At 39.5% G+C, this 17,316-nt stretch overlaps 1 protein-coding gene across 2 annotated transcripts in view; it reads right to left on the bottom strand.

Annotated features, from left to right (window-relative positions):
- LOC139984262 (uncharacterized) overlaps positions 1–16,771 on the bottom strand; it is a 28,357-nt gene extending 11,586 nt beyond the window's left edge. Inside the window, exons 1-4 of one of the 2 annotated variants that reach the window (XM_071998094.1) lie at positions 16,424–16,771; positions 15,894–15,990; positions 2,036–5,679; positions 1,514–1,651 (exon numbers count right to left, since the gene is read on the bottom strand). In XM_071998094.1, the coding sequence (XP_071854195.1) occupies positions 1,514–1,651; positions 2,036–5,554 (3,657 nt within the window). In that variant the 5' untranslated portion in view covers positions 5,555–5,679; positions 15,894–15,990; positions 16,424–16,771. Of the gene's footprint in view, positions 1–1,513; positions 1,652–2,035; positions 5,680–15,893; positions 15,991–16,360; positions 16,380–16,423 lie in introns of those variants that run through there. The other variant, XM_071998097.1, reaches the window with a different exon arrangement.
- Between the last annotated feature and the right edge of the window lie 545 nt (positions 16,772–17,316).

The raw sequence follows: 17,316 nt of genomic DNA, 5'->3' as shown, positions 1-17,316 counted from the left end.
TTTATTCATTTATTGTATTATGTTATATTAATGACATAGACATGTAGTGCTAAATATTGTGCTAATACAGCCACTGGAGGTCTGTAAATGTGAGGGACCCAAAAATGTTCAAACCCCACAAGTTAATGATAACAGTACCTGTAGTATTTGTCCTTATCTCTGAAAAATAAAGACATTTACCAATCTTGTAGAATGTGCTACCTACCTGTCTGAAGCAGTTTGTGTTCAAAAATTGCACATTTATTCTTTTCTCTTTATGTTTTCTTTTTATGTTTCATGATGATGTGGCATCATTCGTACATACAGTACAGTACTTGCACTGCTTAAAGATAGTTACTCTTAACTGCCTATACTGTAGTTGTCATCTGATCAGGTTGTCATGTGCATATAGTTTCATATCAGCAAAGACATTGACATTTTTGGCAAATTTTGAGTGTGAGCTATATTTCTAGTTTAACGTGTTAGGGGCATCATTAAGGGGTCTACTTTCACCCAGATTTGAACAATAATTTTTAGTTATTACAATGAGTGCAAGTTACAATCTCAGTGAATAAACAAACATAACATTTATCAGCAGAAAGAGGTTGTGGATGCTACGCCTTCGCACCATTCAACCTCATGGGCTCAACATTCAGGAAGGACATGACTAACTTTTCTTCATTCCCCCTCCTTCCCCACTTGCCCCCCTCCCCCATTACTCCTCTTCTCATAGCTTTTTCCACCCCTTTTTTCTCCACACTTTTCTGTCGTTGTCCTTCTCCAGTTTATTCCCTACCCCTTCCCTTAATCCTCTCTTTGTTCTTCCACTGTTTATCTCCTACCTATCCTCTTCCCCTGTTGGTTTTTATCTTTCTTTCTTCTCTCCATCCCTTGTCTACTAATCCCCTTACATCTATCTCTTTGTGTTCACCATGCTCATTAACCTGTCTGTATTATGTGCGTGTTTTTTTTCTACACAGGCTCTCTAGTAGATAAGCTGTTTGCTCACTGTTTTATTTTATTTTGAACTCAAGTATTGAAGAAGTCGTTTCGTCAAATAACAGTACATAAGCAGCACACATTCAGTCACATGTTTATAGAGAATTACACGACGAAACTATTCGCATTTTATTTCTTCAGCAATTTCTCCAACAAAAATCGGCAGCACGAGATCATACGGGCCCATATGACTTTCCATTACAACTACCTGCTGCTACGAGCTGGTATAGCGTTTCCCAGCAGTACAATATGCACTGTTCGATATAGCAAATCGAAAAATTGCGTAACTCGAATAGCACACAGTACAATTACACAGTGTGCCTATAGGTTACGCAACACTGAGAGGCAGATTAGAATCTCGGAAATCTGATACCTTCGCGGTAACGGTACCCATTTGCATATTAAAGAAATGAATATGTTGCCGCTGTGAGAAGAGGGCAGCATTGTTTTTATTTTTTAATCGGGGAATACGTTGAGACAAGATTTTTGATTTTAGCAATTTCCTAGCTGAGAGTGTGCCTTTAATCATACTTACCAATTCTTGCCGATTCAAGGCTTCCCTAGTCTGCTTCAGGACCTCTTGTAAGGCCATGGATTCTTTGGCATATTCCAGTTGAGACTTCACAAGTTCATCTTTTGTAGCTCTTAGACTTGATTTAGCCTCTTCATGCTCCTGTCATGTAAACAACACAATGAATGAGTCAAGAAGAATGCACCTTCCCAGTGGTTACTTGCCACAAATTAAAATGTATACCAACATTGAAGTAGCCTGTGTCTGAAGGGAAAACATTATTTAAGTTGATAAATTTCTTTACACTTATTTTTAGGCAGGCTGCAATGATAACCTTTTGACCTTTACTTGAGGGTGTGACTATCGCAAAGTTACTACTTTGCTCAGAGAAAATCACATGTTCACAATTATTTAGTGCTTAAAATTGTGACCCAACCTTCAAAGGAACTCCCAGGAACTGTGGAACTACTGTTCTAGAAGAAGGAATGTGGGCGTTTAACATTGAAGGACAGACGATCAATCATATCAATTAGATTTTTTAATTACATTTTTCAATGTCTTCAGCTTGTTTTCACTTGTATCCAATCTATCTCTGAAATGAAATCTTTCTTCCTCTGTTGTATTTAGTCTTCCAGTTAGCTGTTGTCTTTCTTCCTCTGTTGTCTTTAGTCTTCCAGTCAGTTGTTGTCTTTCTTCCTCTGCTGCCTTCAATGTAACTTTGAATTGTTGTCTTTCCTCCTCTGTTGACTTTAGTCTTCCTGTCAGCTGTTGTCTTTCTTCCTCTGTTGTTTTCAATGCATCTTTGAATTGTTGTCTTTCCTCCTCTGTTGTCTGTAGTCTTCCAGTCAGCTGTTGTCGTTCTTTCTCTGTTGCCTTCAATGTATCTCTGAATTGCTGTCTTTCCTCCTCTGTTGCCTTCAATGTATCTCTGAATTGCTGTCTTTCCTCCTCTGTTGTCTTAAGTCTTCCAGTCAGCTGTTGTCGTTCTTTCTCTGTTGCCATCAATATATCTCTGAAGTGTAATCTTTCTTCTTCTGTTGAATTTAGTCTTGAAGTCAGCTGTTGTGTTTCTTCCCTTATATTCGTCAATGCATCTCTGAAGTGAAATATTTCTTGCTCTGATAACATTAGTATTCGACTCAGCTGTTTTCTTACTTCTTCTGTTGCATTCAACGTATCTTTTAACTGCTGTCTTTCCTCCTTAGTTGTCTTTAGTCTTGAAGTCAGCTGTTGTGTTTCTTTCTCTCTAATCGTCAATGCATCTCTGAAGTGAAATATTTCTTCCTCTCTTGACATTAGTCTTCCAGTCAGCTCTTGTCTTTTTTCCTCTGTTGCCATCAATGTATCTTTGAATTGTTGTCTTTCCACCTCTCTTGAAGTTAGTCTTCCAGTCAACTCTTGTCTTTCTTCCTCTGTTGCCTTCAATGTATCTTTGATTTGTTGTCTTTCCTCCTCTGTTGACTTTAGTCTTCTAGTCAGCCGTTGTCTTTCTTCCTCTGTTGCCTTCAATGTATCTTTAAATTGTTGTCTTTCCTCCTCTGTTGTCTTTAGTCTTCTAGTCAGCTGTTGTCTTTCTTCCTCTGTTGCCTTCAATGTATCTTTAAATTGTTGTCTTTCCAACTCTGTTGTCTTTAGTCTTCCAGTCAGCTGTAGTCTTTCTTCCTCTGTGGCCTTCAATGTAACTTTGAATTGCTTTCTTTCCTCCTCTGTTGACTTTAGTCTTTCAGTCAGCTCTTGTATTTCTTCCTCTGTTGCCTTCAATGTATCTTTGAATTGTTGTCTTTCCTCCTCTGTTGACTTTAGTCTTTCAGTCAGCTCTTGTCTTTCTTCCTCTGTTGCCTTCAATGTATCTTTGATTTGTTGTCTTTCCTCCTCTGTTGACTTTAGTCTTCTAGTCAGCTGTTGTCTTTCTTCCTCTGTTGCCTTCAATGTATCTTTGAGTTGTTGTCTTTCCTCCTCTGTTGTCTTTAGTCTTCCAGTCAGCTGTTGTCTTTCTTCCTCTGCTGCCTTCAATGTAACTTTGAATTGTTGTCTTTCCTCCTCTGTTGACTTTAGTCTTCCTGTCAGCTGTTGTCTTTCTTCCTCTGTTGTTTTCAATGCATCTTTGAATTGTTGTCTTTCCTCCTCTGTTGTCTGTAGTCTTCCAGTCAGCTGTTGTCGTTCTTTCTCTGTTGCCTTCAATGTATCTCTGAATTGCTGTCTTTCCTCCTCTGTTGCCTTCAATGTATCTCTGAATTGCTGTCTTTCCTCCTCTGTTGTCTTAAGTCTTCCAGTCAGCTGTTGTCGTTCTTTCTCTGTTGCCATCAATATATCTCTGAAGTGTAATCTTTCTTCTTCTGTTGAATTTAGTCTTGAAGTCAGCTGTTGTGTTTCTTCCCTTATATTCGTCAATGCATCTCTGAAGTGAAATATTTCTTGCTCTGATAACATTAGTATTCGACTCAGCTGTTTTCTTACTTCTTCTGTTGCATTCAACGTATCTTTTAACTGCTGTCTTTCCTCCTTAGTTGTCTTTAGTCTTGAAGTCAGCTGTTGTGTTTCTTTCTCTCTAATCGTCAATGCATCTCTGAAGTGAAATATTTCTTCCTCTCTTGACATTAGTCTTCCAGTCAGCTCTTGTCTTTTTTCCTCTGTTGCCATCAATGTATCTTTGAATTGTTGTCTTTCCACCTCTCTTGAAGTTAGTCTTCCAGTCAACTCTTGTCTTTCTTCCTCTGTTGCCTTCAATGTATCTTTGATTTGTTGTCTTTCCTCCTCTGTTGACTTTAGTCTTCTAGTCAGCCGTTGTCTTTCTTCCTCTGTTGCCTTCAATGTATCTTTAAATTGTTGTCTTTCCTCCTCTGTTGTCTTTAGTCTTCTAGTCAACTGTTGTCTTTCTTCCTCTGTTGCCTTCAATGTATCTTTAAATTGTTGTCTTTCCTCCTCTGTTGTCTTTAGTCTTCCAGTCAGCTGTAGTCTTTCTTCCTCTGTTGCCTTCAATGTAACTTTGAATTGCTGTCTTTCCTCCTCTGTTGACTTTAGTCTTTCAGTCAGCTCTTGTCTTTCTTCCTCTGTTGCCTTCAATGTATCTTTGAATTGTTGTCTTTCCTCCTCTGTTGACTTTAGTCTTCTAGTCAGCTGTTGTCTTTCTTCCTCTGTTGCCTTCAATGTATCTTTGAGTTGTTGTCTTTCCTCCTCTGTTGTCTTTAGTCTTCCAGTCAGCTGTTGTCTTTCTTCCTCTGCTGCCTTCAATGTAACTTTGAATTGTTGTCTTTCCTCCTCTGTTGACTTTAGTCTTTCAGTCAGCTCTTGTCTTTCTTCCTCTGTTGCCTTCAATGTATCTTTGAATTGTTGTCTTTCCTCCTCTGTTGACTTTAGTCTTTCAGTCAGCTGTTGTCTTTCTTCCTCTGTTGTTTTCAATGCATCTTTGAATTGTTGTCTTTCCTCCTCTGTTGTCTGTAGTCTTCCAGTCAGCTGTTGTCGTTCTTTCTCTGTTGCCTTCAATGTATCTCTGAATTGCTGTCTTTCCTCCTCTGTTGCCTTCAATGTATCTCTGAATTGCTGTCTTTCCTCCTCTGTTGTCTGTAGTCTTCCAGTCAGTCGTTGCTTTTCTTCCTCTCTTGCCTTCAATGCATCTTTGAATTGCTGTCTTTCCTCCTCTGACTTAAGTCTTCCAGTCAGCTGTTGTCTTTCTTCCTCTGATGTCTTTAGTCTTCCAGTCAGCTGTTGTCTTTCCTCCTCTGATGTCTTTAGCCTTTCAGCCAGCTCTTGTCTTTCCTCCTCTGTTGACCATAGTCTTTCAGTCAGCTGTTGTCTTTTTTCCTCTGTTGACCATAGTCTTTCAGTCAGCTGTTGTCTTTCTTCCTCTGTTGCCTTCAATGCATCTTTGAATTGTTGTCTTTCTTCCCCTAACGTCTTTAGTCGTCTTATAAATTGTTGTCTCTCATTTTCTAATTCTGTTAGTTCATCATAGAGTAGTTGTCTCTCTTCCTCTGCAGCTTTAAGTCTTCCAGTAATTTGATGCTTTTCATCTTCTGATATTGTTAGTTTATCAGTGAATTGTTGTCTTTCCTTCTCTGATGCCATTCTAGTCTTCCAGTGAGATGTTGTTTTTTTATCTTCTGATTCACTCAGTTTGTGAGAGAGTTCCTGCCTTTTGTCTTCTAATGGCTTTAGTTGAACATTTAATACTTTCTTGGTGCACACTGAATCTGAAACAGAAATGTAAGATGCAAACATGGTTAAAGATTGTCTTCTATCCAAGCGATTTATTTATGTAAAGGAACAAAGTTCATATATCTTCCAGGAAAATATTGTGACAAACTTGCCAAAACTTAGTGGGTTCCCATTTTGGTCCAACTTTTGCATGTTTTTTTTTTTTGAGGTGACCATGCAAATTTTTCAGTAGGTGTTGATTTTGGCCCTGCTTCTGAGCAATTCCACATAGTCAAGCCCCTTCTATGAATCCAATATATCAACAATATGACATTACAAAATTTCAAAAAGGACATTCAGAATGGATGTTCGAAATTTTACCAGTCTTGTCTGAATATATCTCAAAGGACACTTTTCAGAATATTCCATAAGTTACAGACTCATGTAAATATTAGACTTTAATGCAAGATCTTGACATTGAATAAACAAGTTTTCTTGCCAACATATTTTTCAGATAATTTTTAATCAAAAATTGGTATTAATGGAGTATCCTTCTTCTATCAACCATGGATTAATTTTCTAGTGTAATACATTTGTATATTTCCTCATATCGCATTTATTTATTTTGAGGGCAACTCATTTCCATGTTTTGGGTCAACAAAAGTCAATTAGGGGTCGAAAACTAGTATTTTTGCAATAACTTGAAAACAAAATGTCCGTCAAGGTTGGGAGTAAAGATATTTTAATCCAGTAGTCGACCCGCATCTAGGTGACTTTTGACCCCAGGTTGACCTCCAGTGACCTGCATTAGTTGTTGGGTTATTTGAAGTTTCGTGGCCATAATCGGATCTGAAAGGTACCTTCCGATCAAAATTGTCCATGGTTGACTCCTCTGCGACCTTCGTGTGCGGAATTTATCAGAGGTCAAGGTTTACACAGTTAGGATGGTCGTACAGACTTGTCATGTTGCTTTTTGAAATACTTTGAAAAATATGCTCACTTTAGGAGATAAGGAGCAAGAAAAAATGTTTGTCGATATTTTGATATATGATAGAGCTCTTTGTGCTCCATAGAGGACGCCAACTCCCGCTGCAAACGGACACCCGGTTTTCAAGCTATGAGGGGCAAAAAGTTGGTTTTGATACCTTATTAGCAATAACATGTGTGTGTACATTGGGGCACATGGCAATTTTAGGAGAGGTTTCACATCATTGATGGGAATATTTTTGATTAAATCCATCACGTTATCCAAGGTCATTCAACGTTGCTTATATATGCAAAAACAATTCAAACTTATGCTTATTGTTGCAACAACTTCTTTGTCACAAAGTCTGACATGGCTGAAGTATTAGGACAATTTTTTAATGAAGTAGGGGAACATTTTCCAAAGTAATCGTGATGTGATCCAAGGTCACCAAACGTCAATGTTTGGTCAAAATGTGTTATTTTTGGCAATACATTGTGAAACTCCCACTGACAGTGTCAGACATGGTTGATATTTTGGGGCTTGTTGTGAGTGACGCTATTGAAATCTAGTAATCGACCCGCATCTAGGTGACCTTTGACCTCAGGTAGACCTCCGCTGACCTGTAATGGTTTCTTTGGTTATTTAAAGTTTCGTTGCCATAATCGGATCTCAAAGAAACCTTCTGATCAAAATTGTCCATGGTTGACCCCTGTGCAATCTTCGTCTGCGGTGTTATCATATGTCGTTTTTTTTACATGAGTACATTAAGGATGGTCGTACAGACTTTTCATGTTGCTTTTTGACATCAGTGTGTCAAATTACATCTGACTGTGAGGTCAAAAGGTTAAATATCAAAACTTGAAGAAAATGCTCATTTTAGGAGATACAGGGCGAAACAAAAAGGTGGACAATATTTCGATATATGATAGAGCTCGTTGTGCTCTATAGAGGAAACCAACTTCCGTTTCAGTGGACACCCAGTTCTCAAGTTAAAAGGGGCCAAAAGTTGATTTTACCTTTTTAGCAAAAACATCATGTGTGAACATTGTAGCAAATAAAATTTTAAAACATATTTCAAATCATCGAGGGGATCATGTTTGATAAAAACCGTGAGGTCATCTAAGGTCATTCAAGGTTGCCTATGTGCAAAAAACTGCCAACTTATGCTAATTGTTGCAACAACTTCTAGTCACTAACATGGCTGATATATTGGGACAAGTTGTAACTGAAGAAGTGGCACGTTTTGTAAAATTACCGTTATGTTATCCAAGGTCACCAAAGGTCAATTATGGGTCAAAATATGTTTTCTTTTGTGCGATAAGTTTTGAAACTACCACTTGCAAGTTTTGATTTTTGAGCATCAGGGGGAGTGGGCATTTGTCCCCTTAGATTATTTTCCTTTCCCCCTCAACCCCTCCCCCCCCCTCCTAACTTATATCTGGTACACATTCCAAAATTATTTTCCACTTAATAACATATAAAGGCATTATTATATAACAACCACGATGTAGCACCTAAACACGCTAAACACACAGGGTACTGCTGACATAACTCAACTTCTTTATCCATGGAAATAGCGAGATACAGTGGTGGCACTACAGGGAGGGGTCATTTGTCCCTTCAGATTGTTTCCTCTTTTGTACTTGAGAGGTCAAGCAACAGTCTCCACTTCAGATTATTATCAGCAGTGATGACTGATAGAATGTATGCATGGATGGACATTAAGGTTGGGATTTAAGCTATTGTAATTCAATAGTCGACCTGCATCTGGGTGACTTTTGACTTGCATTATTTGAATGGTTATTTGAATGTTTGTATCAATTTTTGTGCTCGTCAGATCACCTATAGTAAATATATGAACATTCATTTTATGCTGAAATTATGACTTTGATAAATGTTATCAATCTGCAAATAATCACAGACAAGGTAAACATGACCAAATACTAAGCTCCAATAAAACATTATATCCTTTCCATTTTCCACTTAATAATATATAAAGGAAATATTATATAACTCTTCCACTGGTGAGATACTTCATGCTTTATCCAAGCATTGAACTTAGCTTTTAGACAATTTGCCAACATTTTGTACTTAAGAGGTCAAGCAGCAGTTTTCACTTCAGATTATTGTCAGCAGTGATGAATGATAGAATGCATGCATGGTTTTAATGGCACAGAGGATATTTAGTATAAATTGTATCTCTGATATTAGGGATTGGATGGCTGCTCATAAATTGAAGCTGAACGACAGTAAAACTGAGTTCATTTTTCTCGGCACTCCAGTCCAGCTTATAAAGGTCGTCAATAAGTCTATCAAAGTTGGTGGTGCTTCCATTGCTTCTTGTGATCAAGTCCGCAACCTCGGGGTTATTTTCGACAAACACATGAAAATGGATAAGCATATTAGTAAAGTTTGCAAGACTGGCTTCTCTTATATTTTTAATCTAAAGAAGATAAGGAAACATATGTCTCGAAAACTATGAGCACCTTGGTTCATTCATTCATTCATAGCCATTTGGATTATTGCAATAGTTTGCTCCATGGTATTCCAGGGTATCTGATTCAGAGACTGCAACGTCTGCAGAACAGCGCAGCCAGGCTTGCTTAGACTGCTATGACTTCAACACACCATCTCTGAGTATCCTCCATTCTTTGCACTGGTTTCCTGTTTAATTCAGAATTAAGTTCAAAGTACTGCTCCTGGTGAATAAGTGCATTCATGGAATGGCACCCGCCTATTTGTCAGATGATCTGTCCTTCCAAGTCAATACTCGTTATACCTTGCGTTATAGCAATACACTCACTCTCACTGTTCCCAGGACTAAACTGAAAACCTATGGCGACAGTGCCTTTCCATCAGCCGGGCCCAAGCTCTGGAATGGTCTGCCCATATCTGTTCTCCCACTCTCAGTCAGTTCAAGTCTTGCTTGGAGACTCATTTTTTTCAAGTTGGCGTTCTACTAGGGTTGTACAGCGCTATTGAATACTTCATAAATTTTAGCGCTTTATAAGTTCATTTTTTGGGGGGGTTCAACTTGACACTGAGTTCAGAATCAGATAATATAAATGACAGCCGATTTTGCGATTTCTTCTCCGATAAAATATCAGCTATTCGACAGTCTCTGGGTTCACAGGTTATAAGCTCCGATTTCAGCTATGCAAAGACAATGGCTACCTCATCGCTGGATTCATTCCTAACAGTCAACGAAGACCTAATTGAGTCAATCATCAAGACCACACCCAACAAATCCAGCTGTTTAGACCCTTTGCCCACTTTTATCATCAAGTTATGCTTGGGCAAGCTACTAGCATTAATAACTACGATAGTTAACTTATCTGTGGAGTCTGGTGTTGTCATTGAATCACTTAAATCTGCTGTTGTTACACCACTACTAAACAAGCCAACACTTGATCCTGAAGACCTCAAAAACTTCCGCCCAGTCTCGAATCTACCTTTCATTTCCAAAATCACTGAAAAGGTTGTGGCTGCCCAGCTGAACACCTATTTATCACAGAATTCACTCCTTGAACCATTACAATCAGCCTACAGGAAGTTCCATAGTACCGAGACAGCACTTTTGTCTGTGCATAATGATATTCTACAAGCACTTGACTCAGGGCAACATATTCTCCTTGCTCTCCTTGACATATCTGCCGCCTTTGATACTATTGATCACAACATTCTATTGAAACGAATAGCTCATTTAGGTATCACCGGAATTGCTCATGACTGGCTACGCTCATATCTCTCAGATAGACGACAATCAGTATCTATTGGTGGAAGTCATTCTGCACCTCAACATCTACGCTTCGGGGTTCCACAAGGGTCCGTTTTAGGCCATCTCCTCTTCACGTTGTACATGCCTCCATTGGGTCAAATCATCCGTCACCATAACTAAAATTTCACCAGTACGCTGACGACAACCAGCTGTACCTCTCGTTTACCAAGTCTACTCATATGGATGCGATAACGTCTATTTAGTGGGGGCCGTGCATGTGTAATTATCTCTTTTCATTTCAAATTGATGCAAAAGTTTCGTTTTAAGTACCAATTTGTAGGTAAGGCTCTGTAGACCAATATTTTTTTCGAGTGTCAAGCACTCACATCAAAGTTTGGGGCTTTTGGGGGGTGATTTGATTGGAATATCCGATCTGAACATTTGAGGTATGTATGGATACAGGATCAAGAGTATCAAATTGTCCTTTAGGCATATTGCCCATAGAAGCAATAACTTTGCCAGTATAAGCGCATAACCTAAAAAATACACCAAGGGTCACAGGTCCAATAAGCTGAAACAAATAATTGTTTCGTAATAACCTGACAATTATACTTGTACCCAATAATATAGTGATTTTTTCATCCATCTTTAACTGTTCTACAATATGGTGGTGAGTAACTGCTTGATAATTTCTTGAATAACTTCTTGAACAATAGTTTTAATAAAAAAGTGTCAAACAATTTGACCATATACAGTAGGCCTATACATGCCAGTATTGGAAATTGTTCTGGTACAGCTACTTCTCGCATTTGCACTTGCACAGACGAGTGCACCTCAACTTTTTCTTCATGCATGTGCACCGGGAGCAGGCGCTTGTGCAAGTGCACTTCACATCCAGGTGGAACACATCCCTGGCGAGGGGCAGCGAGATCCAAATGGGAAGCAGCTTAATTGCCATCCTCTTCTTTCCATCCATGATTAATGGGGTTGTTGACCGGCATCATGGACCCTTGGACTGTTGTCCAGATACTCGCTTGGAAGACACTCTCTTTGAAGTGTTGATCCAAAGCATCACTTGTTGGAGGAATTCTCTCCACGTCTCTGGTCTTCTGTGAGAACAACCTCATTTGGACGAGTTCAACGTCACTTTCCTCGTTTGACTCATTGGAGTACAGTCTACAGACAAAGTTACTTGTCACTTCTTTCAGCTTTGGCGATGTTTGGAATGGAGTATCGACGATAACTGCAAATTCCTCCATGAGGATTAGTACTTCCTGCAATAACTTGCAGCAATATCGCTTACCCTTAAACTTGAAGGAAGACGTGCTGTCTGATCCAGTGAATGCGTGGAAGAGGGCCATTGCTTTGTAAGTTTTCGTGCCCAGGCTTGTAGCAATTGTTTTCAAGGAGATCATTCTTGTTGTCTTTCCCGCTTTGAAGGAGATCCAGATTTCTGCGGCCGGATTCATAGCCATGATGTGATGGAAATTACTCAGAAGAATTACGACAACATCTGTGTCTCCACTATGAACCATCCCAAGTGAAGATGGTTGGAGGGCGTGGAGAAGATGTACAAGGACACGAGTGTCAGCTTCCTCGTGGTTGCATTGATCCATCGGTAGACTGTTTCCAACATGGTGAACTTGATCACCTGCAGTAACGTAGACATTCTTGTCATCTGGGAACTGTCCTTGTGTTATCTTCTTTGACAGGAATGAGAACAAATTCCTTCTTGTTATCAGCGTTCGCCAGAAACTTCTGCCAATTTCCGGGGATTTTGGCAGTACCATTTAGGCATTGTCGGGTGCCTGTTCCTTGTTTTTCCCTTGTGCCTCTTTTGTTTGTCAGTGCCCGATACTGGTCCCAGACAATGTCTACTCTTGTCGATCGTTTCAAGTCGTGGCGAACTCTTGGGCAGAATGCATTGTCGAAATATGTATCAAAGGTCTTGCCTTGAAATGTTGTACCAGGAAGGGAGTGTATCAGTACTCCACCGTCAATAACAATGAAGTCGTAAAGATCTGGCGCAATCAGCTCCACGTCGACAGAAATGGTGCTACTTGCACTGGTTTCCTTGATGTATACCAACTAATCTGATTTGGTACAAGAGTTGAGAGACCCTTTGGATGACAACGCAGGTGGGTATGGGGAAGATTCGTGACGAAAAAACTTCTCCAAATCACCCCAAGGGCTGTCGGGCACAACAAAGGCTTGCCCATAGAGTTCTACATGACGTTTGAAGTGCTGCATTCTCAGCTTAGTTGCTGTCTTCTTCTTTGTTTTCTTTTCATGGAACAACAGTCAGTTATTCCGCTTGATCGGTGCTGTCAGAAGTGTAACAATCGAATCAAGCATACTCTCCCTGAAGTTCTTGTACTGCACTTGTCCCATAGATTCGAATTTATGGACAGATTCGGTAGCAGCCACAGACTCACACACCTTGTTATTCAATGTAACCAGGTCCTTACTTTCCTCCTCGAAAGGACTCCCCTTGCTCAGCAACACCTCTGTCAGATCTTTGACATGGCGTTAAAGTCGGTGCTGAGATGCATATCCTTCCTCATGATGAGGGAGTTCTTCATCATCCTCGTTGTCGTTTACTCCAGTGAACTCCTCAACGACGCGGCTGATTTCCGGGCCAGTCACGATCCAGCACTTAAGCATGGCAGGGTTCTCTGTGAGACCAATCATGCCACCAACTCCTTTCACCCTTTTGTTTGCTTGCTCATGTGCATGATCAATTGGTAGAAGAAAAAAAGCCGATTGCTTTGAGTTATCGTCCAGTTTCCCCTCTCAAACTCTACCTGGATGCTATCTGGGAGACTTTCCAGGTCTCGGATAAAAATAGGAATCCACCTGGCATAATTCTGGTGATCGAAAGCAAAAAACAGAGGCACAAGCTTCCGCAGGGTAGTGACCATGTGTTCAAACTTCCGTTCCCGATGTGCCCGAATGAACATAAATATGATCTGTTGGTACTTGTGTACGAGTAGCCATTTGAACGTTGGGCTATCTTGAGAAGCTACCATGACCCAATCCTCAAAGGAGATCTGTTCCACTGTCTTCGTAGGCTTGTTTCTGAAGGCTGTCGAGTACAACAACAATAACTTGATGGGCATATCTTGTTCTCATTACATTGGACACTTTCAAAAATGATGTGGCTGCTGCTTCTGTCTTTACTAGCCCAGCTTCTTTCAGGGCTTCTGGCCATCCAGACCCATGCAAAATATCTCCCATGGTGCTCCAAAAAGCCATTTCAAATTGGCGCCCACCTAGCATCAACACAAACTTGTCTTCTCCGAAGATGTCAGGGAAGGTCCACTGATTTTTTTTGCAAGGTCATAGAGTGGTTGGTCCACTACCAAAACAGGGACTTGGTGTGAGTTGAGGTGCTCAGTTGTCTTTTTTACAAGTGCCATGCCATGTCTAATCATTCCCGGAGTGGCTGCTTTCTCATGGATTTCTTTTAAGGATTTTGACCTTTTCCCCCCTATGGAGCCAATTTAATTTGATTATAGGTCCATAGGCATACTACAAAGGTATATGGAGTATTATGGTCCGATTTTTTCTGGAATTATAAGCTTTTTCCAGGAAAAATTGTAATTCATGATTTTCGATGGCGGCCATTTTTGATAATGGGCCCAAAGCACAAAAAACAAAAATCTGAGTGCTTGACACTCGAACCAAAATTGTTTTATAGACCCTGACCTTCAAATTAGTAGTGAAAACGAAACTTTTGCATCAAGTTGAAATGACTGAGTGTCAGGGCCCCCCACTAATTGAAGGTTGCGTTAAAGACATAGAGGAATGGTTTACCATTAAAAAACTGAAACTCAATGACTCGAAAACAGAGGTGCTCCTAATTCGTTCTCGCTTTGATACGTCTCGTACGTTATTTACCAACCTCCACATCGGATCCGCATCTGTTAAATTATCTGATTCAGCTAAGAACATCGGAGTCACTTTTGATAGTTCATACTCATCCAAGCAACATATTTCTAGTACTTGTATGTCAATCAACTTCTTCCTCCGCAAAATGACTAACATTCGGAAATATCTAACTATGGTCACTGTTAGTGGCATTATTGAGGCTCAACGTCTTTGGTGACATGATATGTTCAAATGATACATATCAATATGTTGATTGCACGTTAGTAATTATTATGATGTCATATTGGACCCAAAGCCAATGGCCACTTTCAATTGGAAATGTACAGTGACTACATGGCTTTTAGTGATACAACATATCTCAAACAATATATTGTAGACAGTACATCCAGATCTCTTGATTGCACTTAAAAACTAATTTGGTCAAACTGAGCAGTATTGTTCTATGTGGGTCAGTGAAATCAGAACAAACTCTGCAATTGTGAATCTTTACTTAAGGAGTCTGGGATTTTACCTTTTCGTGTGGCTTCTTTGTACACGGCGAGCGACTGCACTGTATGCATTGCATTTGCTGGTGCACTAACGGGCCAAGGCAGTGCAGGACGCATGAGCAGAAAAAGCTAGACAAACAATTTTAATTTACTGTGCTAGTGACTTGTTAATAAGCTCCAGGATCGATAGTAAATGTTTGGGCTGGCATTATGAAATTTATATTCCGAGGAGGAGATTGCTAATATTAGAAATTTAATCTTGCGGATTGCCGAGGGACGACTGAAACTCGCGGGAACAGAGAGACAGAGGGAATCGTCAGTATTTCACCTTGTTGGATTTGATTCTTCTACGTTTATAACCAATCAGTATTTAACTTAAAAGTGAATTTAAGAGGACTCTAAAATACTATAGTAATTGGCCAAATTATTGGTTTCATATGGACCACTCAATACTGAATTGGCTCAAAAGTTAGGCTACTATCTTTAAAACCTGGGCAACTGATATTTATTCTTTCAAATTTCTTAGTGCCTTTTCTTCTTATTGTCCTTACTAAGCCTAAACAAACCGATTATAACACAAACTAATACATCTAGTCCTACCCACCATTTGATACAAAAAAGGTGTACATACTCCTGGATTTTTTGTTTGGCCAAACACAGTAATTTTAACTATTCCGAACATTTACTACACCAGACAGGTTCGCCTTTCAACTGGAAAAAATACTCCTTATTCCACAAATTGGTACATGATATAAAACCTGGCTACAGTAGCTGAGGAGCTAAACTGTATGTTGAAATCAAGCAGTGCGGTACGTTTCCCAAAACCACTTACCAGTTTTGAGAATTTGTCAAGCAACCCACGTACCTCATATATACATATGCGCAATATCCTCCAATGCTGTCCTCAAATTGGTCAAGTCTCTAAACATGGGGTGGGGATACCATCCATCGGCCCTGACTACGCCTGCCTCTTGTACCATTCGTTTTGAGGGTAGTATTAGAGGATAATGCATATATGCATATGAGGTAAGTGCATGTGTGTTATTAAAAACAAGGTTTGTCAGCAAAAAGACACCTGATACAGTCGACGCTTTTTTGCCAGCGAACGGTAAAAATCAAACATTTCCATAAACGCACTCCCTGTTAAGCTGACTACAGTATGTGCCAAAACCGACTTAGAACAAGAGTTAAATGATTAAGTCTCACCTTGATACAAACACAGAGGGAAAAGGGAAGGTGCAGCAAACCAGCAAATAAGAAAAGAGCACCAGCAGATAGACGCAACATCCTAAGCTCTCTACATCTGCAGAAATGAATGGTATAAAAAAAAAAACAATTAAATAAATAACCTATACAACATTAGGAATGATGTCAAATGAAAATGATAAAGATGTGTCATGCTGCATATGCTTCATGAATTCAATTACAAATATTCACAAACATCTCTTTCAACACTTGGCAGGTAACCTGCATTTCACACAATCACAACAAGGTTTTTTAGCCCCTTAAGTGCTAGTCATTTTGCAGAGAACTTCTTAAAATAACTAGGAAAAACACAAACAAAAGTGTTTTCTTTTATAACAAACATCAGTCAAATTATCTGATTCCAACATATTATTCAAAGTTACCCATATTGCAATCATGGTCAATTTTTCTACAGTTTGTAACATTACCTGCACTGAAGCTACGGTATACCGTGTACTGTATACATTTTCCTGATTCATTAGCATGTATACCTTTTACATAAGCCAGGTGTGTCGCCTTTGGGTTCTAAAGAATTTTTGCTTTCCAGTTTTGTCAGGAGATTTCGGCAAAAGGTGAAGCAGAGGCCTATAACTAACAAATTCGTTGTGTTAAACACTGGTTGAGTCTTCTACACAGACGGTTTCTCTCTTCAAACCCAGTTCACCACTTCAACCGTACTGCAGATGGAGAACTCACTAAACTATAACACTAGACAATGTCCAGTATTGTATTTCAAAAGCACCAGACAACTCAACCAACTGATGATCATGTGGACAAGGAAACCAAATAGTTTATATTGTCATGTGACCGTAACAACTCAATCGCCAGAGCATAAGTTTTGTGATAGTGTGTGGTTATTTATATCTATGACATACACTCAAACACACGCTGCCATACTACAGTGTTAGTTCTACACAGAGTACTACCGTACATACAGGCCAGTCAAAGTGTAAGCTCTTTGATCCGTGAATCGTCAACCTTTGAGATGTGTACTGACTGTTATTTGAGACTAGTCAATATTTGACAAGATTATATCACCACCAACCCACCAAAGAGTGTAAGACTAAAACTGTCCTGTAAAGCCAACACAGTTTTACACTCAGTTTAATTGGCAGTGAGAATAAAATTGGTTTTCCTGACCAAAGTTTATATTAGTTTATACTGGTCATTGTTGTATACATATCAGGCGCGTATCCAGGGGGGGCGTTGGGGGCGCGCGCCCCCGGGTAAGAAAAAGAGAGAGAAAAAAAAAGAGAAGAAAAGAGGAAAAAAGAGGGGAAAAAAAGAGGAGGAGGAGAGGAAGGGAGGGAAAAGAAAAAGAAGAAAGAGAGGAAAAGGAGAAAAGGAGGGAGTAAAATAAAAACGCCAAGACACCTGGAAGAGA

The sequence above is a fragment of the Apostichopus japonicus genome, chromosome 17 (assembly GCF_037975245.1).
Source record: "Apostichopus japonicus isolate 1M-3 chromosome 17, ASM3797524v1, whole genome shotgun sequence".
NCBI classification, from domain to species: Eukaryota; Metazoa; Echinodermata; class Holothuroidea; order Aspidochirotida; family Stichopodidae; genus Apostichopus; species Apostichopus japonicus.
The sequence above is the reverse complement of the archived record's forward strand: the minus strand, read 5'-3'. Positions and strand labels throughout refer to the sequence as shown.